Raw genomic sequence first — 25,983 nt, 5'->3', positions numbered from 1 at the left:
ACCTAGTTTCGAGTAGGAATCTCGCAATCGAGAACGCCAAGGCAATGCTGTAGAGCGAATAATTTGATTTTTTTTGATTTTGATTTGATTTTGTTAAAGTCACTAACAACCAAAAAAAACATGAGAATCTCATGAACATGCTTTAAAAGTCTCTATAGCAGTGTCCGGGATTCGAAGCACAACAAGTCTTTTTAATTTTAAAATTCTGAGGAAAATGGTTAGAAAAGACATATTTTGCATGAATTCTCTTGAAATTGACTGTTTATACTACATCCTGATGATATTTCTACATTTCCAACTTATTACATGATTTTTTGCCAGCTATAACAAAAATGAAATGCTACTTAGTGTCCGGATTTCGAATCATGACGTTATTGACATTAGGCTTCATCCATAAAGTACGTCACGCTAAAATCAGCCAAAATTTACCCCCTCTCCCCCCCTTTGTCACGCTTTTACTATACTTATAACACGCAATGTCACACTTGCTCAGACCCCCCCTCCCCCCCTAGAGCGTGACATACTTTATGGATGACGCCTTACTGAAAATTAACCAAAATAGAGAAAATTTGGTACGCAAGGTCTCTTGGATGATCCGAAAAAGTGGTAAATAGTGTTCAAAGGGATCCAAGAACATCACTGAACATAAATTAAATAGAAACTCTAACTTGAATAACTTAAACTTTATTTAGATGTTTATTGAAATTTTAGAATTATGAGAATCTTTGATTAACAATGTCATATGTTTTGAGCATTGTTAAAAAAAAAACAATCAAATCAAAGCTTTATGGATTGTAATAATGCATTTAAAAGCAAACAAAAAACGTAATGCAGTCGTGGGTGGTAATGGATGTCATCCAAAAAGCATCCAATGTTTCAATGATAATAACTCACCAATTCAGCAGGTCAAGTTATCAATGTCAGGAATTAAAATTTTGCTAAAATCTCTGATTAAAAAAAAAAAATCTTACTCACTTTGTATTGTTGTAAAATTAATCACAAAAAAGTATCTAAAAACTAAAATAAATTTTAATAATTGCGAGCTATGGTTTAAATTTGTTCTTAAATGCATTATTAACCAGTCCAGTTGTTTTGCAATCATAAGTTCCCAAAATATCTAAGTATTGATGATTTTTTGTGATTTTTTTGCGGTGCTGTACTTTGGACTTTCATAAAAATTCAAAATATTGTTCGAATAAAAAAAAAATTGCCCCCTGATTTTTCAGACCACGCTTGAAGGGGGGAGGGGTTACATAAATGGCCTATACGCAACGGCCTGAAATGTGTTAAAACAAAATGTTGATACATCACATTCCGATTGATATTTGCACACAGATTTTTATAGACATTCTAGTATCTTCAAAACTAAGGGGACTATCGATATTATTTTTGATTCATCCGCCAAAGTACTGTCTACAAAGTAATTTTCATCAAAAATTGACTATTATTTTGGAATAAAGATGCAACTAATTTCATTTGTTGCTGTGCACCCTTAAATACTTTAATGGAGTTTTCTAAGAAAGCTGAGAAAGTTAGTTTCGCTGAATGCATGAATAAGTTCAAGATATAAGCGTTTTATCGCTTAAAAATTTCGTTGCACATGGCTTTACGAAAATTTTGGATTGAAACCATTGGTAAGACTTAAAGACAAAGATTTTGTATAGAATACCAATTGAACGAATTACCAAAAACTTTCGTCCACTTGCCTGTGCCACCATCATTGCAAGTGAGGCTATTTGCTTAAAATCATTCCAACCAAGCAGCAGCTTCCACGGACGGCGAACGAGAAAGGCTAAAAACCGTAAAAAACAAGAAAATTTTTATTGTTGAAACATTTCCTCAACCAGCCCCCTTCTTTCCTACAAAAGCAAAAGGTACTTATCGAATCCCGCGCGCGAGCTTTTGTTTATGATTTATCGAACACGACTTTTTCGGGCTCGACGAAGTTTGGGGGCGAGCTGCGCGGAAATTTCATGTTGCACTTTATGCTAAACATTTACCGAAACCGCTCCAATATGGGACCGTGACTTGGACAAAACCAGCGCCAATTCGGAGAAATTGTCGGATGATGGCTCTTTGCTTGGCAAACATTGCGCGCGCGGTAATTGAAATGTAACAGTGATTTAACATTTTTTCCGTGTGCCCGGGCAGACGGTAATAACAAAATTCATGCCATTTCAATAACAAATACTGTTAAAATAAAAATAAAAATATGGAATATTCTTGGAAAATCCATTTTTGCATAAGAGTTTAATAACAGTTTATGTTATCATAACAAAATTTGTTAATTGGTCTGATATTGGTTGAATGCCAAAACAACTTGGGCATAACATTTTTTGCTATGGAAAAAAAACTTCAACTGTTATTGGGATGATCGGATTAGTTGTAAAAATAACAAAAAAGAATAACAAAGATTTGTTCGAAGAATAACTCAAAATGTTATAATTAACATAAAATGTTATTTCAAATATCAAAAAATGTTATTCCCACGTTATTCCCGTCTGCTCGGGTGGCGGGGTACAGAAATGTTCCATAACAAGGGTCTGGCTTGTAAATAGCAATTATGGTTTGCAAGCATTATTTTATTATTGTAGAATGTGAATGATTTTATTCTTACTTAGGCAAAAAAAATATGAATTTATTTAAAATCTTATGATCGAAAAAAAGTGTTTCAAATAAGTTTTATAACGAAGAAAACTCTTTTTTCTACAAAATAGATTCACTCCATTTTCTTCATTATATTAATCTGCTAACTCCTCCCACATTTGGAAACAACATGTTTCCATCTCCTTCAAAGGATGCTGAAATTATCCATCTCCTGATCCCATTACACTCGTCCATAAATCAATCAACCGAAGCAGCAACACGAGCCCAAGATTCGTCGAAGTCATCGCCTTACGCCATTGTTCGATGGTGCTTCCTTCTGCTCCCTAAAGTCGTCTCAAGTGACTCCTTAATCCCGAAACGATTCAATTCATTTGCAAACTTTTTTCTTCTATAGAAAAGCAAAAAAAAAATCGCAAGCAACATAAGCGGCTTACAAATAAGCGTTTGCCTTGGTGACCACGTTGAAGTCACTTTTCCAGTGAAATTGGCCCTGAAGTCTCTTATAAAACCAACGCGCGCGCGCTTCAGAGCTCGTCAACAGATCCCGTAACGAGAGAGCCACGGCCACAACGGCAAGCGGAAACTCAAATTGGATTTGCAAGGATTAGTGCGGCGAGAGTTGTTAAGGGTTTGTAATCCTTTTGCAAGCTTCTCTTTTCTTTTTCTTTTTTGCTCGTTTATCGCGTTGTGAAAACCATAAAAAAGTCGCGAAATTGGCAGATGAATCGCCCTTGAACCTGGGGTCGGGTTGGACCATAATTGTGCGCTTTTAAGAGATGAAACAATCTGAAGCAGGCAAAAAATCTGGTTTGTAAAATTGGCTTGTTAGAAGGAGATGAACTGCGTGGATTACAGTCTTTAGTTGTTTCGTTAAATTGGTGGCTTTACTTTTCATTGGACATTGGATCTATTAAAATTCTAAAAAGAAAGATTTGATTTCAAATCTTAAAAAAGTTAGTTGATTTCATAAAGATACAAATTTGAGATGGATTTTCGGCTTGCAGTCGTTGAAAGCAGCTCAAACACTTATTTGTGTACTTTATAAGTGCTTTATAAAGTACACAAATAAGTGTTTGAGCTGCTTTCAACGACTGCAAGCCGAAAATCCATCTCAAATTGATAAACACAGTCGAAAAAGCCACATTTAAAGATACAAATATTTTCAAAAACTTCATAAGTAGAAATTAAAAATGGGCTGAGAAGAATTAAAAAAAATGAATTATTGGTGTCCTGATTTCACCATACCACTTCTTCACATTTATTTTATGCAATCGAATCAATTCTTAAAACACACTAATCGCTTATATAAACTCTCTTTTCTGCTCTCCCTCTCTGCCTCTCTGATCGTCTCAGTCAGACCAATTGCGATTTGTACCTCTAAGTCGCTCAAAATCGTCCGCGATCGGTTGTGTTTTAAGGATTGATTCGACTGCATAAAATCAATTCATCAAAAACATCGTTTACAAAACATCAAATTCAAATTTAAGACCAACTATGGTAGTGCAGGCCAAACGAGTACCGCGCTGGTATTTTGATAGCTTTGCTCCTCTCTGAGTATACTCATGTGTGATTGTCGCTGATGAACAGAGTAGACCCAGCAATTCACGGTTGGTTGTGCGCTTAAATCGGCACCGAGTGAGTGATTTTTGATCTTTGCAATGAAAATCAGAACCCCTGATTATCACTACATCTTGCTAAAATTCACCAGCCAACGCTAAAAGTTCTAGAACTGTAATGTTATCCTAATGTATGAATTCAAACAGAACTTATAAATTTTGTTAACTTTTTTTTGTCCCTCTTAATAAATTTAAAATAAATTTAATTGATCTATTACTTTTTGAATTTTTGGCTACTGTTCAGTTTGTATCAATTCGGCAAAGCTAAATGAAAAAATATTTTTTTAAGTACCAAGCCATAATTTCAACATTTTAATGAAAATCAGTCTCCAGTGCAGTTGTTTCAATAATAAGTTGTGCAATTTTATTTTTATTTTTAAAAGCAGGAAATTACATTTTAATTTGTTTTCAAGTGATTGCAACTCTATATCCATAAAACAATTGAGGCAACTTGAAAAAAAATTAACTTAAACTTTGAAAAATATTTCCAGCGGCCCTAATTTCGCAATAAAATCAAACTATTAAAAAAAAGCTCAATCAAGCTTGAGTTTCATAGTTTTCAAGGTTTGCAGTCATTAATCTGTTGAAAATATGCACTTCTGGAGGGATCCCAAGTTAGAAGAAAAGTGTTCTGAATTTGTGGATGTGGAATTTATAATTCTATCCCATTCCCCATAATGCTATTCCCCAGAATAGCCCATTCCCCAGAATTCCACTCCCCAGATTGGTCCATTCCCCAGAATGACCCCTTCCCCTGAATGGCTCATTCCCCAGAAATATTTAGGACCTTGAAAAATATATTAAGTTTCCCATTTGGCATAATGCCATTTAGCATAACGCCGTTTGGCATAATGATCAATTGGCAAAGTCAAGATTATTTTTTTAAAGGTCCTATAAGCAATTGTCTTTCATATGTTTATAGAACCTATTCAAAAAATCTCTAGAAATGATGTTAAATTTTCCACATTAATTGAAAACACTCAAAACTGAACTGAAACTGAAACACTTAAAAACACTGACACTTCTTGATTTTTTTTCTATCTCTAAAAAGGGAAAACTTTTTTTGCCAGTGATAACTGCTGAAGAAAATTCAACTATTGTCAGCAGTATTCCCAAGTCAAAACAGTTTGCATTCTTTATAGAAGAATAAAAACTTTTGTCAGCAGTTTTTACAAGTCAACAGATTTTTACCTTCCTCACTAAAGAGACAATTGATAATTGTACAGTTTCATTTAGTCATTAATTGTACAGTTTCATTTAGTTCATTTACAAAAAAAGGGTGATTTTCAACATAACCTCAAATTTAGAGAAGAGGTTTGCCATTTTCTCAAAAGGCGGTGTCTGTATATTATTGACAAAAAATCTGTAGGTAGTTTGATATTTTTTGTTCAAAACTTTTTTTTATTAGGACCTCTTAGGTGTTGCGATCTGGGGAGGGAGGGATGGTGGGGAAATTACTCTATAAATGAGAGAAAGTCACCAACCACCTAAAGGTGGATTAAGTATCGATTTTTCTTAAAAATCTTACAACGTTTGGTTGCATAACATCCAGATTTGTTCATATTTTTAACTATCAGAAGGAGAAAAATTTGTTCCAATTTTTCCGGAGATATTTTGGGTTTTTGGTCAATATAAACATCAACATTTCTACAGAACAATTCCGGAAATGATACAAAACTTGAAGGCAACATCCTAATAAGTCATCCTGCAAACAATAATTGACATGGTTAAGTCATATGGGGCACCGGAGTCGTGTTAATAATGTCTAGAGGCCTATAAACCTAATTTTAAAATTTTGCTTTTGGGTGTTTTTAAACAGCTTTGAGTCAGGAGTATTCAAAAACACCCAGAAAGCAAAAATTGAAAATTTTATTTATAGGACCTTTTAAAAAAAAACTCTGGAATGTGTTTTATAATCGATTTTTGATGATTCTTTTAAGGAACAGTTTTTGTAAATATTGCTCGGTTTGTTCTAGAGGCCATATCCGATTTGGATGAAACTTTCAGCGTTTGTTTGTCTATACATGAGATGAACTCATGCCAAATATGAGCCCTCTACGACAAAGGGAAGTGACGTAAAACAGGCTTTGAAGTTTGAGGTCCAAAAAACATAAAAAATCATAAAATTCCTCGCATTTCAGTAAAACTTCATCAATTTCAACTCTCTTAGTTGCATTCGAAAGGTCTTTTGAAGCCCTTCAAAATGTGCTATATACATTCATGATTGGTTTGACTTTTTTCATAGCTTTTGCAAATTACTGTTAAAAATAGATTATTTTTAAACTTTAATATCTGTTTTGCACCGAATCCAGCAACGCTGTCAAAAAATATTTTATCGAACAAATAAACTCTTTAACTGACCAAAGTGTATGCGATTCCCCGAGCAAATGGATAATAATGAACACATTTTCGAATTATTCTTTAATTAATAGAGCATTTTGCTCACAACATTCAGTCTAAATAACGCTGCTTGTTTTGATTTCAAATCTGCTCAAATTATACCCTTTTAGAGGCTCATTAAAATCAACCAAAATAGTTCAAGCCATCCGACAACATCAGTCATTTCAAACGCCAAACCGTGTACAGACTCACATCATAACACACCTTTTGTAAAGAAAATCCAACCCAAAACAAGAACACGAAGCCAACGGAAAGAAGCAAACATCGACGGGGAGCAAACATCTCAATTAACTCTAATATTCAACGTTTAACGACACGCCGCTCCGCTCCTCACTCGCGGCTCTTCACACACGAATGCGCAGTGCATCTCGCACGCGCACTCACTCTTCACAGCGTTCCACAATTTACTCACCATTGGTGTGAGCACCAACACCACCGTTCCGAGCCCGTAGCAAGAGCGAGACAACCCCAGAAGTTAGCAAGTGAGCACAGTAGGCGAGAGAGCAATAAACTGCTCCCGGCACCCGTGCTGCAGCTTCCCCCGAAACAGTAGGCTTTAAGCGCACTCTTCTTCCTCTTTTTAACTTAAACCTCTTGAAGCAGACTTAAACCATTGAATTAAGTCGTAAAGCTCGTGTCGGCTCGAAAGAGTCGGAAAGAGCGCGAGCGAGCGCGCGTGACTTGCTCATTGCGCGATGCAGCATTGTTCAGCCGCGACTACACGCGCAAGCTTGCTGGTACCCTCTCTTTCTTTCTTTCGTCTTTAAAATACATTCATGCTGCTCATGATGCTCATGATCGGTGCTTCTGTTGGTATTGGTGATTCGCGAGTACATAGCGGGAGCTCCACCTCTTCTTCAGGGCTCTTTTTCTCATGGAATGAGCGAGCGCGTGCGTTCGCGGATTTGCTGCAGCTGAGTGCGCAATAGTAGGCTGGGTTTATGCGCGGCTTGGGAGCGTTCTTTTATTACGTAACGCGAAAAATCGGACTTTTAGACCCCCTCCCCCCCCCCCTCGTAACAAAATTTCCATACAAATTTTAAAAAATTTGTATGGAGCGTAACACGGCCTCCGACCCCCCCTCCCCCCTCTACTGTGTTACGTAATAAAAGAACGCTCCCTTGATGGTTTCGGAATTGAAATGATCAAAAGTGTCATGTTACGGAGATTTGTGAATTTGTGCTGTGTTTGCTGACTGGTTACCAGAAACCGTTTTTGGTAGACTGGTTACCAGAAACCGTTTTTTTTTTTGTAGAAGCCATTGATTAATTGTAAAATTTTTGCATTCGTTGTATGAAGCAAAACCATAAATTTTGAGTAAAAAATATTGAAAATGAACATTGTTGCAAAATTAGCACTTGTTATTTGCTCATTTCGCTTAAATGCCTCATAAGATTTTTTTTTTGTCGATTATGAATTAGATGTTGGTAAAGCTTGTTTTCTTGTTTTAATTTTTGTTATTTTACGAATATTTAATACCATTATAAGTATAAGTTTTTTCCCTAGTTAAAAACTTTATTTAAATTAGTTTTAAGAGCATCATAAATAAACAACAACTTGCTGAAAATTCATATGGGAAATTTATAAGAACTTGAGAAGGTAATGTCAGTTGTGTCCATACTAAATTATGAAATTGTGATCGATAGAAAGCATTGGGCCTTTTACCACAATATTTCAATAACTCTTGTCCTACACACAAAAAAATATTTCCGAATGTTACATCATTTATGATGTACCACTTTTGCACGTCATTAAACATTTAAATTTAAATGCAATGCAACAAAGTTACGTCGAATCTCACGTTTACATCAAATGAGTTTACACGTAATTCATTTTTTACGTGTCGAGTAAATTCACATTTTTTTTTCTGTGTACAACACAGAAGGATTTGCTTACAGGATTTCTATCCCTGGGACCAAAGAGCCTTTGTCTGAAAATATTTTTGTCGGATTCCTTGAAAAATTTTACGTAACATACTCAAAAATGGGAGGTGTTCATTAACAGGATTCCGAGATATGATTTTTTGAAAATAAAAAGTAGTATTCTCGGCAAGCCGCACATTATTGGGTATCAGAAGTTGCTTTTAATTACGAAAATTTTGGTACCCAAACATATATAGGTCATCGTTGGGAAGTTACGAGTAACAGAATAAAAAGTTTTATAAAATCGTCAAAAAGGAGGGCGGTGCCAATGAAAGAGGGATAGTCCAATCGGCACCAAACTTAGAATTTCTGTTTAGTATCGATAGATGAACATTCCCTCCATGTTTGGTCCAAATCGGTGAAGGTCGGGTCCAAAAGTGTACCCAGTTGACCTGGAATGACCCATGTACAACTTTCGTAAACACAAAGCCAAGTTGCAACCGACGGGATTCAAACCCAGCACCAAAAGTAAGGACTAGTGCCCTAGCCCACTCGGCCGTCAGACCGATAAAGAGTTGAACGCATAAACGCACATTTCGGTCTAGCAGGTTTCCCATACAAATACTCAACATCCGTTTTTGAAACATTCTATAAATTTCTTCAAATTGCTCTTTACATTGGAAAGAATTTTCTTTTTCAGTATTAATCCCATATTCAAATGATTTTTGTAGAATCCCTTTTTAAAATCATAAAGATTTAAATTACAAGCATTTGTATGAAACAAGTATTTTAAAATGCATTTAACACCTGCCTAGTTGTTTTGCAATCATTAGTTTTCAAAATATCTAAGTATTGACGAATCTTTTTTTTTTCGCCGAAAAAAACTTTTTGCGGTACTGTACAACGGAATTTCACAAAAATTCTAAATATTTTAAATCATAAACTTTGAAAAATATTTGCAACGGCCAAATTTTATACAAAAAAAATGTGGTTCACAAATAACAACAAGTTACAGAAACTTATAAAAAAATCACCAGTTTTTTCACCATTTCAGTTGTAAACAATATTCCCATAATTTTTTTAATGTGCGAGAAAATTGATAAAAATAACTATTTAAGTGTGTCGTATCAAATGTTTCAGTTTGACATACAATACAATAAGGTGCTATTCACCATTATATAAAGTACATTAACATGCTTTATTATTGCAATATGAACTCAAAACAAAAAGCCCAACTGCAACTCTCTTCCAATCACCTATTTTCACACCAAGCCTTCCACGTTCGTCGCGGCCCAGCCAAGTCTCGCAAAAAGCAGCACTTCTACAAATTGAATCACATTCTCTTCCTCCCTTTTCCAGACACACAGGTGACCCCTGCGACATAATGGCAGGGCCGACAAAAATTGCAACTGCACTGCAACCGCGCGGTACACTCGTCTTCTTCTTCTTCTTCGTGGCAGGCTATGTCCCCACCACCACCAGCACCACGAATGCCAAAGCACGCTTCGATCGAGCAAGATGTCTCACCTTTTATTTATTTATTTACGTTTTTTGCAGGGGGCCCACCTTTTGGGACTCAGACACAAAGGCTACTGCGACCTGCAGGCACCAACACACGGAAAAAGTCGCCATTATTCTGTTTTGAAGCCAAAACCGATATCAATTAGACGCCCCTCACGAAACGCGAGAATGCGCCCCTCTTTTTGCTGTGCATGCTTGCATGTATTTGTGCAATGTGCACTTTCGTGTATGTGTGTGCACGCGTGCGGGTGTATGCCGTGTTTGCCTTGTTGGTAATTGCATTTAATGGAATTTAATTGCTATTAAGCAAACATAAATAAACATGCACACGACAGTGCAGCAGCGCAGGACTGTTCTGGAAGGCGCAAGAGGGCGGCTGACAGGGCTCTCCGTAGAAACGTCAAAGAGGGCCTCCTTTGCGGACCAAAGGCAGCGGCGGCGACGACGCTTTGCGCGGAGAGTGTTATGTCAGCAGAGGTGCCGGATTTAGCAACACTGCAGCCGATCCAAGCAGGCCTCTGCGGCTGATGGCTGTAGCACGGGGTGTTTCAGAGGCAAAGAAGGGCTCTCACTCTTTTTGCTTGCTGGGACTCTTTTGGGCTCGGTTTTTGTCATTAGCCACGCTGCTGGTTATTGCATTGGGGAGAAATTATTGACCACGGACCAAGTTAGGGCCGAAATCGAGACGGCATGCTTTGTTCAGGTTGACAACTATTGATTTTTGCTATTTGCGATGCGTCTTGCGGCGGAATGTCACTTTCTATAGAAACGTTTATTTCGTACTGTGACAGCTGTCAAGAGCAGTGCTGCCAACCCAAAACACCCTTCAGAAATCATTAAAAAAAAGTTGGCATCCTTGCTAACAAGAATCAAAAAACAGAAGCAATAACTGATCGATCGATTTGGTGCCAGAATGAAGCCAAGTTACGCTAATTGGCTTGAAATTCCTTTCAACATTTTGCCTTTTTTATGTCTGCTTTGGAGCGAAAATTTGACAATAAACCAAGCCGGAGGAAAAATCAGATCCATTCTCGGAAGCGGGGAGTGTAAACAGTATGCGACCATATTGGAATAAAGGATCTTTTAAGTTTTTTTTTGCCCACTGTCAAAAGATTGCAGAATTGTAACAGATTTTTTGAATTAAATAAAAAATATTATTTAGAGTCTGTATATTAATACGAAAATAATCTGGATTGTTTTTTTTTTATACAGCAATTCCATTTGAAAAGAGCCTACACCGAAAAAAAAGTTCTCCGATCGGGCTCAAATTTTTTTTCTGGGGGTTCCTTAGCCTAAATAATCAGTACCGTCTTTTTTTGTTTGGCCTACGTCCCAAAAACGGCCATTTTCGTCATTTTTAGCAAAAACCACATTTTTCAAAAAACCATAATACCGCGTCATTTCAACCGATTTTCTTGGACGCAAATGAATGGTGATTAGTTTGCCTTTCAAGGAAAAATAATTTTAGGTCCGAAAAAAACAGCCAAACATTTGAAAAAGTCCTATGAATACATAAGATGGTGTTTTGATCGTGTCTGGACCAGAGAGTCTATGTCTGGAAATATTTTTATCGGATTCCTCGAAAATTTTCACAGAACATATGTCTACCCGTTGAAAATAAAAACTGAGTTTTTAGACGCGCCACGCGCAAAAACGGAAACGAGAAAAAAACGTAATTTTTCACTGAATCTGCTATAATTTCAAAATTTAAGCGATGACCTATACATGTTTGGGTACCAAGAGTCGCTTCTTTCAACTACGAAAGTTTTGATTTGTTTCTGAATGGTCTCCATCAATACCTACAACTTTGCCAAAAACACCTACCCGATCATAAAATTGCTACAAAAGATATAGATTTTCGAATATTTACGTCCCATTTTGGTATGGATAGCTGCTAAAATTGTATGAAGCCTTTTATGGGTGAACCATTGACACAAAATGACTTTGTGGTCGTACAAAGGGTCATTGTACTCAGAAAAATAAGCTTTATCGCTGTGAACAATAATATCAGCAATCTAAGCTTCGTTTTAGGACCCAATTGTCTTTTTTACCTTGTTGCTGAGATACAGCCTCTTCAAGTTTAAATGAGTTTTTCTCAGTACAGTCTAGACTCGACAATCCGAAGGCCTTGGAAAAATTTCACCTCGGGTAATTGAATCCCAAAAAAACCTTTTTTTTCTTGTCAAATTTAGGTATGACCCCTAAACTATGTTATAGTGATATACTAGAGCGTCCAATTTCCCGTCCCGGGAAAAAAATTACGCTATTATGGAATGAATATTAACTATTTTATTTTTGACAACCTATTTTAACGTTTTTTTTTTGTTATATGCTTTGCAAATAAGATATTTACCTCTTCCGGCCAAGATTAAATTTGAGATTTGTTCAACTATTTTGATTACCTTGGCCAAATTGGATGGAAATTGAATTGATATAATTAAATTTTTCAAAAAGGGTTATGCGAGACGAATTTGTTTAAATGTATTCGAGAAATTACAGTTTGAAATTGTAAATGTATTAAGCACATGAGCTACCAAGGGCATAAGAGGGTTAAATATGAAAAAATATAGTTTAATTTCAACCAATTCTAAAAAAAATATTTTACATAGCTAAAATCATACCATAAATTAAACCATGAAAAATCGTTAAAAAAAATTTGGTGTAATATGAAATTAATTTGAAAACTTTGAGTTGTGATATCATGAAATAGTGTTTTAAGTTAAAAAGCGCTAGAAATTAGATTTTAAAAGCAAACTCAATAATTATCTATTTACTCACAAGTTGAAAATACTTGTTCTGGTATAAGTAATTTGCCATGATAAACATTATTTCTGCATGCTTTTTTTTCATTTCAATTGTATGGTCACTGAGACAAATTTAAAAGCAATTTTATGTTGTGGAGCATACATTATCACTGTTAAAACACATTGATTAAAAAAATACTACTTCTCAACAAAAATACTAATTATATGTTTTTCTATCTATATATATAAAAAATTTCGAAGGTTTTGTTCGAACGCGAATCAATTCAACACGGAATGTCGGATCGAGGTGCTCTTTGTTGCGTTGGGTTCGTATAAGTCCAAGGAAGGTTTATACGCTAACTAATCGACACTTCAGCCACTCCGGAACCGATTACGGAGAATCTGCAGATTGTATGGAGAAAGTTACGTGAAAACAAATTTTGATCACAGGAGGCTGAATAAGCAAAAAAGTAAAAAATGTCAACAAACGAAAAAAAGGCAGAACGAAGTTTGTCGGGTAAGGCTTGTTTGGTATAATTTAAAGACAGCATAAAAAATTTGAAAGTTTATTTATTTTCTCAAAGTTGGATGATTTTTCACAACCCATTAATTGATCCTAACACTTGTGTTGACCTTTAAAGTTGCTGTTCTATACATTTGTGTTGCAAAATATTGATCAGAAACAAGATCAGAATAATTTTCGTTGAATTTCAAATTTCCCGGGAATTCCCGGGATTTCCCGGGAAATTTGTTGAAAATTTCCCGTTTCCCGGGAATTTTGTAACCCCGGGAAATTGGACGCTCTATGATATACTTATTTAACTGCCGAATTATTTGATAATTTCCTGGCCTAACCAGGATTTTGCAACTCAAAACCTGTTAAAGAAATGAAAAATTAAATATTGTTTGATTTTATGTTTCCTCATACCTCAAGATTGTTTACTTTTTACTCTTTGGTGTGACAGTCTTGGTCTGACAGATTTGGTCTGACAGCCCTATCATGGATTTTAGTCTGGAGCAAGCGAGGGATAGGTCACAGCACCCTCTTGAAAATATTGAAAAAATGCATTTTGTAATTTAACAGGCAAACAACTATTCAAATATGAACAAAATGGGGTCGCAGAACTCTAATTGTAAAAATGTTAAAAGTAGGAAAAACAAAATAAGGAAAAACATTTTTTTTATTTTATTAATGTGGAAGCAAACTTTGTCTGATTGATAAGTAACGAATGTGATAATAGCTATCGCAACAACCAAAGTAAGTTTTGTTTCTATATTCAACTTCAACCTAACTAAACAAATCCAAGGGTCCATCAGAATAAATCTCCATAAATGTCAGTTCATTTCAGATGATCACAAGTTTTACTGAGAAATCATTAGGCACAATCGGCTTCGTTGGCACCACAGTCCCGCCTCGCGACCACACCCAATTCCTCCCCCCTGTTGATTCCAACACTCCCAAACTCCTCTCCATTGCGCCCCATGTAGTTATTATGCCATCATTACATTGTTAACTCCCCGCGTGGTCACCTCAGAGCTCACATCGTTTTGTTCAACCCAGCTTAGCTTAGTTTGTCCTGTTCTCGACTCTGCATCGCACCCCTTAATTAAATTTATATAAATTGGTCCGCCAGCTCCCTCCGATAGATCTTCGAGGTTGAACTCCGAGGGCCGATTCTCTCCAAGAATGGCCGCACGGACCTGATCGTTAAAGGTCCGTAATATTTTCTGCCCACTTTCATGGCTTGCTTCGCCCGCTACTGCTGCTGCTGCTACTGATCGCAGATTACCAGGAAATTATGTGTTGCATCCAAAGCTGTGGCTACTGTGTGTTCTGCTCCGCGGACAACGAAAAAAATAAGGTCTCCGGCCATCATGGCATGCTTTGTGGCCAACGAGTGCTCGCTAGCGGTGGGACTTCCGAGAAATTGCATGAGGACTAATATGATTGGAATTTTATTAACTGTAGGCATAATCAATTATAGAAAACGAAGGGATGGCCAAAGACTTCCTCAGACAAGTTTTGAAGTTTTAAAGGAAGTCTTAAGATAAAGAATATAGGTATTGAATGCGAGTTCGAGTTTTCGAAAGATTTACGAATAAACAAGTTTGTACAAAGTAAAAAAAAATCTCTCAAAAAATACCATCACGAATCTTTGCCATTTCTTAATTACCCTACAACCACCAACGGTTCAGTCCCTCCAAGTATAACACTCGCATTGCGCGGTAAAACCTCAAATGAAGCCACCAGTTGCAGCTGTCAAGAAGGCCTTTTTTGGGCCCGCCATCTATCGAGCAGCCAACATTTTCCAATCAGTCCGAGCCTTTGCAGCGCGATTACTAAACTATCCGCGCAACTACCGCAACCGCACACGCGCTTCCAAATCCAGTCGCGACTTCTTGCGAATTGAGCCCGCGATAATGAGCTAGAGGTACTCTATTCGTACGGCAGGGCTGCCATCTTGGTGCGCGGGGTGATTGCTGGCAAAATTATGCAATTAATTAATTGAAGAAAACCCCTCCGTGCGCCCAAAAAAGGAGGTCGTGCACCTCTAGTCTAGAGATCACAGACAAGGAGATCAAGATTTTGCAAGAGATTTTGTTTAAAATGAATTTCAAGCAGTTCAATTCCTTAGCTTTCACCTTGTCAACGCGTTCCTCTAATCAGACCAATATTTGTCCGTGTCTTTCAAAGGGACCATCCATAAACAACGTGGACACCTTGAGGGTGGGGGGGGGGGTTCAGCGATTGTCCACGCTCCATACAAAAAAGATTTATTTTGTATGAAAATTGTCCACGAGGGGGAGAGAAGAGGGGGTCTGAGATTTAAAAAAAAAGTGTCCACGTGGTTTATGGATGGTCCTAGCCAGTGTTCCTCAAACAAGTGGTCCTTAGTCAGCGTTCCCCAAGTGTTGCTAAGTCAGTGTCGATCAAGCCAGTGATCCTCAAGTTATTTGTGAACATCTCTCAAAGGGACCATCCATAAACCACGTGGACACTTTTTTGGGAATCTGTAACCCCCCCCCCCCTTCGTGGACAATTGTCCATACAAAAAAAATCTTTTTTGTATGGATCGTGGACAATCGCCATACCCCCCCCCCCCCTAAAGTGTCCACGTGGTTTATGGATGGTCCCAAACCAGCGTTCCCCAATTCAGTGTTCCTTGGTCTGCGTTCTTCAAGCCAACAATTACGTCCCTCAAACCTGCGTTCCTCAATCCAGAGTTTTAGTCGGCGTCCCTCCAGCCAGTGCTCATCAAGCAAATGGTCCTTAGTCAGCGTCTCTCAATCCAGCATTCTCCAAGGCAGTAGTCTTAAGTCTTCACGCTTGCGCTCCACAAAGGTATTTACATAATTTTTAAAATTAAAGATAATTTTGTAAACAAACAATAACACACAAATCCTCGTCGCTATGTCTTTGGCCAAGTCCTTTTCCGAAGCACTTCAAATTTGTCTCCTAACACAGTTGGAGCCGTGCCAGTCATGAATAAATTGAATCCTATTCAAAGGAGGTTCGCCGGTAGGTCCATAACTACCCAACAACAACAACCGTTTACCAAAGCCTCTTTCTCATTAACGACGACGACGACGACTGTGACGCGCGGTCAAGTCAAAGTTAAGGGGAAACTAACCACCGACCACCACGTGTTTGGGCCGTCAACTTTATGGCCGCGTCGTCGTAGACAGGGCCGTTGAGAAGCGAAACGAAACATCAATATCGGAGGAGAATCGACCGTCCGAGTCGTAGCGGGCTGTGAAAACCGAGAAATGGTCAAAATTGGATTTATTTATATGGTAATTTTCACTCTATATGCATATTGTTGGCCGTTGGTATCCCGATAGTGTGGTGAGGCCACCGTGGCCGTTTGACACGGTTTCCCCGCGCGAGGCGGACATGACAGTTTGACTATGAATAAAAATGGTCGCATTAACCCCGCAGTCGTTCACTTCCGTGGCCCGGAGGGGTTCCGGTGGTTCTTACTGCCCTCGAACAAAAAAAAAGGCAGAACAAATAAAAATAAAAGCGAAACCGATTGTCTCAATTAAAAACGAGTGGCGAACAAACAACGTGGACGCCTTTGAGGAGTAATTTCGTTATCTCTGGTAAACTTATTGGAAGCCTACTCGACGTCAACGGAAGAACCCAAAGGGCCCTTTTCCTTCCAGACCATTAGAGTGCGATCACAGCAAGTCATGGCTGCTTTGCACTGAATCCCTTCTGATGGTAGCTTCTTTTCTTGGAACTTCTGGCGGGTGGTCGGACTCTCAGTTACAGAGGATGCAGCAGAGGGATAAGGGTTTGTCTATTCGTGGACCATTTAGCACATTTTAGCGACCTTTTCGTCGCGGTGCTGCCTCGATCGTGGCTCTCCAGACGCCTTTACTTGGCGATTTAGGGTGAATCTGATAAAAAATGGAATAATGTATGATTAGTATGATATAAAAACATTTGATGTTCGATTAATAATTTTAAGAAACTTTCTTGTGAGGGTCATTCTCTTCCAACTGACACGGTAGTTGCCCCGATCCGTCTTCGTTTTCTGCTAAACTTTGCTCAAAGATGTAATTTTGGTTTCTTGATCAAGAGTCCGAGGTCCATTTTTCGATATCTCGTGACTAGAGGGTGACGAGCGGGAATTCCCGGGAAATCGGCAATTTTTTGACCTCTCGATTCCCGGGAAATTTGGTCGAGATTCCCGGGAAATTTTATACTTATAAATATCGAACCAAAATTAATAAACTAATCAGAAAAACATTTGAAAAATTCGAAATTATTTAGAACATTGGATGTTCAATGTTCGATTTCCAAGATTGAATTGATCAATGCTTCTCTAATCTTCTTATTCTAAAAGTATGAATTTTAACTTTTCAAAAATTCCAATAACTTTAATTGAGTGTAACCAAAAAATGTGGAACCCAAAATTAACATTGAAGCATAATTAGCAGTTACACAATGAAATATTTTTAATTTCTAAGAGGGCCTTATCAAGATAAGTTTAATTTCCATATTCTCTCTCGAGCATAGCAAAACTCATAGTCTATTTTTTGTTAATTCTAAGTAAGTTAATTTCGCTTTATCAAGGTAATTGCCTTTTTTGATGCCATTTTGTGTTTTGCATATTAAATAATATTTAAAGAATAAAAATCAGGCATTTTTGTAAGCGGACACTATGTCCGCTAATTGTTAACATTTACAGTTGACCTTATTACCTTATACCTTATTTTTCATATTGCAGAATGCCATATTGCATAAATGGAAAATTATATATTAGTTATTTTTTTACTTTCAAAAAATCTAATAACAAGTTCAACAAAAAGATTGTGCAACTTTTGAAAAATCAATCAGTGCGAATGAAGATTGGTAAACATTTTAAACTGCAATTCGAGTCCCAAAAAGGCTCGAGAAACGATATTGTATTTGTAGATTGAGGGAAAAAATCTAAATGTAGAAGCAAAGTAATCCACTTTAACGACCCCCGGGTCTTTTGTGGTCCCTGTTGCAAGTTTCTGCTCATTTCTAGGCGTCCGAAGGTTATGAGTGGTGACCCGCATAAACGAGAACCTTAAAAAAACTTTGTGTTAAATGGTTTTCTCACCATTTCAGACATCGTAACCACTATTTGAAAAATGGTAGGAAAACCTTAAAAATACCATATCGGAAATGGTACCCTACCATTTATCATAAAGTTCGACCATCTGAATTGAGGGTGGTTAGCAACGGTAACCTTAAAAATCCCCGAACAACGTTTCGTCAAATTACCATTTGTGTAATGGTAAAAATAAAGTTAATTTTCGCGTAAAAGCGACGTTTTTCTTCCGGTTTTTACTATTTCAGAAAAGGTTTTTAAATGGTATTTTAAGGTTGTTCGCACAATTTTTAACCTTGCTGCTACTATTTTAGAAATGGTTCGTAAATGGTTTTTAAGGGTTTTTCTTGCTATTTTTACCTAGCGCTACTATTTTGGAAATAGTTTTCATATGGTTATTTAAGGTTTATCCTAAATTTTTTCCCAGTTTCACTATTTCAGAAATAGTTTTCAAATGGTAAATTAAAGTTTATCATACAAATTTACACTTTTTGAGAAATAGTTTTGAAATAGTTTTTAAAAGTTTTTCTTACATTTTCTACCTACCTATTTTTTACAGAATTGTTCACTTTTCGACGGATGGTTCACAGCAATAGTATTTGAACTTTAGCGGCTTAAATTCTAGTTGAATGTTGATTCTGTTTAGTTGATCATACTGCCAAAATCGTCCAAACCTGAAAAAGTAAGAAGAAAAAAAATCACAAAGTATCAAGTTGAATATAATATTCAAATATCATATGTACTTATCTGATTATTCAGATTGATTGATGCCAATCGTTTGTTCGCTTCGTCGCATCCTCGGCGGAACAATATTGTCGGCCGGCTGCCGGCAAAATCTCTTTTTATCACCGATCGAGTTCTCCAGCACCAGCTGTTCCGTTTTTATCAAGTTCTCCACGGCGCTGAAATGATCATCAACAAAAATGTAAATTAAATATCTGGTAAATCAAATAATTTGTTTGAAAATTATACCTGCGCACAAAACGTAAACAACGACCAGCCGCACAAACGTTTCACTTCAGACTGTTTTTGCCTGCGCTAAGCGCTTGCCTGCGCGAGAGCAGGTAACGAAGCGTAGTGAGAGAAGAGAAAAGAGAGAACGCGCAAGGCAAATATTATTTTGCGTTGAATATAAATTATTGATAAATTGATTTAGAAATTTAATGCAAAAAGAGATTTTGCATTCAAAAGAAGGAAAGCCCTAACTTTTTTGAAGGCTGTGTTTCCTTTGATGGTTGGTGTAGATTATGCGAAACAAGGAATAACTTTCGCAGAGGATCTGAAACTTAATTTCGCCGGAACAAAACGCCCTATTTGTTTAAAATATCACACTACACCTCCACATCACCGATTCCGTTGATGCTAGAGAACGGAACCGTGATTCCGCTGGTCAATCTAACTGACCTGACACTGTGAAGATCGACGTGCGATGGTAGAGAGCGGTCCAAACGAATTAATAACTTCCGCTCGTCACACTCGAGACATTCGTCGCTGACCTAGCGGAGAGTCGAAATCGACATCGGCACAGGTGCCTCGACACCAGTGATTTCGTCTAACCAGTCTAGAAACACTGTTTTGTTCTAGCCATAATGTATTAACATTGTGGAGCAAAACTGCTAGCTCCACGGCGGCCAAAAAACCTAACGCTGCCATAGTGATACGATCACTCACCGAAACACCGCGAATCAAAACCCGTCGAATTTCGCTCTAGTTTCTAGTTTCTTCTGAGCAGGTCGTTTGCGCATTTGCGACGGCGAAGGAGTCGCTGGTTTTTGCGCTCCCGCTTGAGCAGGTTCGGGTCGAGGTACTGGTTGAGCTGCTTCCGCCGGACGTGCCGCGCCTCGGTCTTCATGCCGTCGCGTGTCGTCTCGAGGACCTTGATGTGCACCTGAAAGAAAACAGCTCGGTGAGAGACGCGTTTTTTTGGCTGTAGAATCGCTCAACGCACCGCATGTTTGTGCACGGCATCGGTAAAGTTTTGGATGCTTTCGGGCAGGTCCACGTTCAGGTTCTCTGACCGCTCTGACCCCATGAACCAGAGCGAGCAGAGTGTTGTCTGCGCCCTCGCCGCCGTCGTCCTTTTGGTTTTACTCCTGCTGCTCGAAGCACTTCGGGTTGACGTGAACCAGGTTGATGTGCAGGATTCGCTCCAGGTTCTGGATTAGGTAGCGGATCTTGGACTCGACCAGTCCGCACCACTCGAGGAGGTCATCGGTGTTGTTCGAGGTCACCAGCAGTACGATAAAGTAGCGATACTTGAAGAAGAAGCTCGGCGCCTCAAACAGCTTGTCCCAGCCGGCCTTGCCGAGCATGATTTCGTCCGTGATCTGCATGCCGCGGCTGAACTCGTTCAGCATGACCTTCCGCGTCGAGCTAGACACGTGGAAGGTCGAGTTTTGCTGCGGATATGCCGGCGTGATGATCGGCATCAGGTGGAACCGGCCCTGCACATTCACCCGCGGATCCCACACTTGAAAGCCCAGATTCACGGTGTCCGGCCGCTTCAAGAACACCGGCTGGGACCAATTCCAGCGCGAAAACACCAGAAAGAACTTGTGCACTTGCGTGGCCGCGACGACATTTGGGAGCTGACACGTCCTGGCCACCAGCATAGCCCAAGACACACCTCCAAAGTAACCCAAAGAGTTGGAGTAGATTCCATGCTCTGAAAACAGAAAAAAAACAGTGAATAGAAGAAAACCCCAATATTAACAAAAACCCTAAAAGATACCAACCAAAGCTCATCTTACTCTTCGCCCACAGCTTGGTCGAACGCAGCGCCAGCCGAAAGTTGTCAATGTTGGGCACCAGCCGCAGGATTTCGTCGGTGGCGCGGCATCCGTTCAGACTGCGCACCAACTTGGGGTCCAGATTCTTCAGCAGCATATCTTCGCGCAGGTCAAAGTTGTCCGGAATCTCCTTCAGCGCCAACCGCGCAAACAGCAAATCAATCTTGATGCCGTCAAAGTTCATCTTGACGTCCGGCACAAGCACCTCCTCGACGACGCGGCACTCTGTCACCTCGGGCTGTTTCTTCAGCAGCTCGAGGAACGACCCAAAGTAGTCCTGCCGTTCGATGTTGCGCGGCGCCACGCACAGCGCGTCAATATTCGCCCGCTTGTGGTTAACGCCCAGCCGGTACGACCCAAAAGTGTAGATCTTTCCGCCGAGCTTCTCTGCCAGCACTTTCGGCATGTTCTTCGAGATGGACACATTGCGCACCCACTGCTTGACCAGCGTGTTCAGCTTGGACAGAATCTCCATCCGGTGGTTCAGCACGGACTCGTCCTCAAACACGTTGTACGGCTCAAAAAAAACTTTGACGGCACAGGGAAAATAAAAAATCAAAACAAACATTCCTCCTCCACACGGTCAGCTGGATGTACTCAAAATCAAGTTCGATTCACTCATTTTGGACCATGCGTGGAGGAATTCATTTATGAGTTGCAACACCAAGTCAAGCAAAACATTGTAAAACGGCCATTGTCATTTTTCAAAACATTGAGAAAAACAAGAATGAAATTTGCAATTAGTTTTTCAATTCCTATTTCATACCAATTAAGCAAACTGCGAAAATGATTTACACAACATGTGTAAAAATGGTATAGTCTGCATCCTTAAACTTAAATTGATGGAAAAATTCAATTATTACGATAAAATTGACGAAAAAAGAACATAAGCCCCGAACGATTGTTTTACTCGTGTGGGATCGTATTCAGCCCTTTGCGTTTTAGCGCCTTTGAAAACATTGACAGTTTCATTTTCCACATGGTCCCTGGTCCAGATAGGATGACGGTTTGTTTTTGTTGTTCTTTTGTTTTTGGCCAAGCAGGCCACATCAAAACAGAATCAGCTCTGCTGTTTGGTCTTTTGCAAGCAAAATAATTTTATTTGTTTTTAAAGCTTTTTTTCACTTGCCGCGGCCAGTTTAAAGTATTTTTGTGTGAAATACAAGTCTGATCGCGATATTGAAGTGTGCATCTTGGTGTGCAAAATCGATTTTCCAATCAGAGTTACACCGGAGACGTCCCACGGTAAGATTTTCTACAATTTGATTTTTGCCGATGTTATTTGATTAATCTCCACTTCATTTCAGTTGTGCCAACGGCAAAAAATTTTCGCTGCAAGCTGCAACGGGTGAGAATGTTTCGTCGGATCTGGGCCCAAACTGAACGTCCTGTTTTATTGGAAGGTGTCCATCGAATCGCCGGCATCACAGAATTGGTCAACAAGGCGTCGGGCATTTTCGGCTTCCCTTGGTATCGAGACTTAGGGCCACCAGCATCGAAGCCGGAAAATCACTTGGCCGTCTTGGTCGAACTGCGAAATGTTTCCTACGGGCTGGAGGCTTCGATGGTATGAGCGGCTCACCATGGGAAAAAAAGTATACTTTCAGCGCGAAGTGCTTTGGGCACGATCGTCGAATCGAAATGACCTGAAACGACCAAACATTGCGACACAAGATAGCGATCCGAAGAAATTTATCCGGTAATCAAAGATTTTTGCGGTAGTGAATGAAATTTAATAAAAGTATGTTTTACAAATGTTTTAATGTGTTGCTATTTAGAAGAATCACAACGTCGCACCTTTTGACGGGATAGGAATTAACCAGAAATATACGAGAAATCTTACTTTAAGTAAAAATCGTTTCTTTCACCAATTTGAAACAAAGGGCCAAGCTTTGTTTCGATCTTTGTTTTGAACAACATTGTGTTTCTCCCTGAGACGATCACGGGTTCGAAAACAAAACAAATCAGTTTCCATATTGGTCCTTTGAATCGAAGGATCTATGTGGAAGTTGAAAATAAACAAAACGTAATAAACGTAAAATGTGCTCCAAAATGGGGATTACGCTCCGAGGCACAATTTTTAGTCAAAATAATAAGAAAACCTGGTTGAATTTGGTTAAACATATTAGAAAATCATTACAATATTTTGAACAGATATATAATATCGCGTATTGAAGTTAACCATTTGAACTTTAAAATAACCTTTTGATTTAGGATAACTATTTCAGTAAACATCCTCAAAAAGTTTTTCAAAGTCATTCAGAAAAAAATCACCATTACAAACTTTTTAAAAACCCTAATTATAACGGTAACTATTTGACAAATAATCATCCAAGTCCGCCAGTTGAACCATTTGAATTTTAAAATTACCTTATGATTTAGGGTAACCATTTGAGAAAACATCTGCAAATAGTTTTTTTAAAGTTATCAAGAAAATTGTTTACCATTACAAACATTAAAATAACTCTATTACTTATGGTGATCATTTGTCAAATAGTCATCAAGGTCCACCAAATAACATTATTACAAATGGTGACCATATCTCATAAGGTTTTTTTAAGTTCCATAATACAATCGATATAGTTTTCGTTTATCCGGGGAGTCACCCAAAACCTCTTTTACGCAAATGGACCGACGTTTTACTTCCTCATCCGATAGAAGGCGTGGTCAGGCAAATCTCGTCTCGAAAAATGCCACCGGGTCCGTCTGGGATTGAACCCAGGCCATACTGGGGTTTAGAGACTACCACGCTAACCACTAAACCACCGGACCCGGCATAAAAAAAAATGTAAATGTAGAAATAGTTCCTTAAAATAATGAGGTTTCTTAAATTTACGTTTCATTGGATTAGTATGAATTGATTGATCTGAATTCATTTAAAAGAAACTTTTTTTTCTTTTTCTTTTAAAGTTATTGACACTATTGGCTTGTTAAAAAAATTCCCGGGTCCCGGGAATTCCCGGGAAATGGCAAAACTCAACTCTCGATTCCCGGGAAATTGAAAATCTCGAGAATCGTCACCCTCTACTCGTGACGGTGTGACGTGATTTTAACCTTTAAACAGTGATGAGAAAAAAAAATCGGGCGAAGAAGGAACTGTTTTATATTATTACATGCCCAATTTGATAGCGTACTCAAAATTATGACAACAAAGTAATTTCATAAAATAAAAACAAAAATTATTTTTTGAAACCCATGCTATTTCACATATGTGTATTAGTAAATTTTAACGATTTCACAGACAGCATGAAATTCATAATGTTTAGAAATTTCCATGAAATCCCGTGAAATTTAATTTTTTTTTAAGAAACAACAATCCACAAATATTTCATCAACTTATATTTTTATATAAATTATATTTTATTTCAATTGAAAAGCGAGATGTTAACTATTTGAAGATTTGAAAAGAAGATAAACAAAAACAAAATTGGTACAACATTTACTTAGAAACTGAGGTAAAAATAATCAATCAAATAAAAAGAAAACAATTTCGGAAGCATCGAATTTCCATTAGACAAGATTAGATTAGATTAGATTATGGTCCCCGTGAAAGGTGCAATTTTTGAGCGTGGAAATTCATTGTTTAAAACTTTCTAAGAAATTTAATGTGCTTTTCGAATCTTTAATATCACAGATTTTATATTGCATATTTTTTCGTTTAAAAAATGTATTATTTTATTTTTCCATTTGAAATTTGAAACAAAATTTTTTAAAAAGAGCTTGAAATGTTAAATTCGGTATTTTTCGAATGGTAGTATTAAAACAAAATTCACGTCTGTTTCTATTTTTAAACTGAGAATCGAATCAATAGTGTAATATCAACATTTGAAAGTTAAATTCTACTTAAAAATCAAACTTTTAGAGGAAATGGTCAATTTTATCGAAATTCCTTTAACACATAAGCTCCCAAGCTCGACAAAAGGGGAAATTTCCAAACAAATTCCCCTTTTTCTCAAGCTTGGGAGTTTAGGTATTTAAGTACTTTTTGTTTTCAAATCTGATTTTGCATCTTTATTTCGAACGTTTTTTCAAATTTTCCAAAATTGAGCTGTTTTGGCAGCAGTGCCAAATTTATTTTTCCTTTGCTGATTCATAGCTTAAAAGTTGCCCTTTTTAGTCTCCAAAAACACATAAATAAAGTTAAGAGTTTTCAAAAATAGGATAGTCAAAACGAAAATCGGACATTCCAATTCTCTTGCAACTGAAAACTTCGAGCTAAGCCATATCAAAATGTATTTTTTTATGAGCAGGGACAGGGATGCCAGATACACAGATTTGTCTGTGTTTCACAGACTTTTGAGCTTGTGTCAGACATTTTTTGAGGTGCACAGACTTTTAAAAAACTTCATTAAATTAATATTTTGTAATCTTTTTTGTAGAAACTTATTTCGTTAGTCTTCAAATGCTTAAAAACGCAATTTCTGATGGATTTCAATGACCGTGAATTGATATATTTGAATTTTAGACAAGTGCACAGACATACACAGACTTTTTCACAGACATTTTAAAAAACCAAGTGGCATCCCTGAGCAGGGATGGTAATATAAAAGACAATCACACTGTCTTTGCAGACTGAATAACGTCATGATTCGAAATCCGGACACTAAGTAGCATTTCATTTTTGTTATAGCTGGCAAAAAAACATGTAATAAGTTGGAAATGAAGAAATATCATCAAGATGTAGTATAAACAGCCAATTTCAAGAGAATGCATGCAAAATATGTCTTTTCTAACCAGTTTTCCCCACAATTTTCAAATTAAAATGACATGTTGTGCTTCGAATCCCGGACACTGCTAAATGCTGATTCGAAATCCGGACACTTTTGCTTCGAATTTCGGACACTCGATTTATCATA

At 37.8% G+C, this 25,983-nt stretch overlaps 1 protein-coding gene across 2 annotated transcripts; it reads right to left on the bottom strand.

Annotated features, from left to right (window-relative positions):
• Positions 1–18,347: 18,347 nt before the first annotated feature.
• LOC120417188 (poly(A) polymerase alpha-like) lies at positions 18,348–21,995 on the bottom strand. Of its 2 annotated transcripts, none has more exons than XM_039579155.2 (4): positions 21,074–21,995; positions 20,010–21,003; positions 19,311–19,388; positions 18,348–19,240 (listed from the first exon to the last, which is right to left on the bottom strand). In XM_039579155.2, exons 1-2 carry the CDS (start codon positions 21,693–21,695, stop codon positions 20,426–20,428), a joined length of 1,200 nt encoding a protein of 399 aa, XP_039435089.1. In that variant the 5' UTR covers positions 21,696–21,995; the 3' UTR covers positions 18,348–19,240; positions 19,311–19,388; positions 20,010–20,425. The 2 variants fall into 2 exon arrangements, with proteins under 2 accessions (XP_039435089.1, XP_039435090.1); XM_039579156.2 differs by having other exon boundaries at positions 21,089–21,995.
• Positions 21,996–25,983: the final 3,988 nt, after the last annotated feature.

Source organism: Culex pipiens, chromosome 1 (genome assembly GCF_016801865.2).
Source record: "Culex pipiens pallens isolate TS chromosome 1, TS_CPP_V2, whole genome shotgun sequence".
Lineage (NCBI taxonomy): Eukaryota > Metazoa > Arthropoda > Insecta > Diptera > Culicidae > Culex > Culex pipiens.
The sequence above is the reverse complement of the archived record's forward strand: the minus strand, read 5'-3'. Positions and strand labels throughout refer to the sequence as shown.

What these genes read in the sequence shown, in the direction of transcription:
- LOC120417188 (XM_039579155.2), bottom strand. Translation starts at nt 21,695, where the DNA reads ATGTTTGTTTTGATTTTTTATTTTCCCTGTGCCGTCAAAGTTTTTTTT. An exon ending in GAAGAGTAAGATGAGCTTTG is followed by an intron (nt 21,004 to 21,073) that starts GTTGGTATCTTT and finishes TTCTGTTTTCAG; the next exon opens with AGCATGGAATCTACTCCAAC.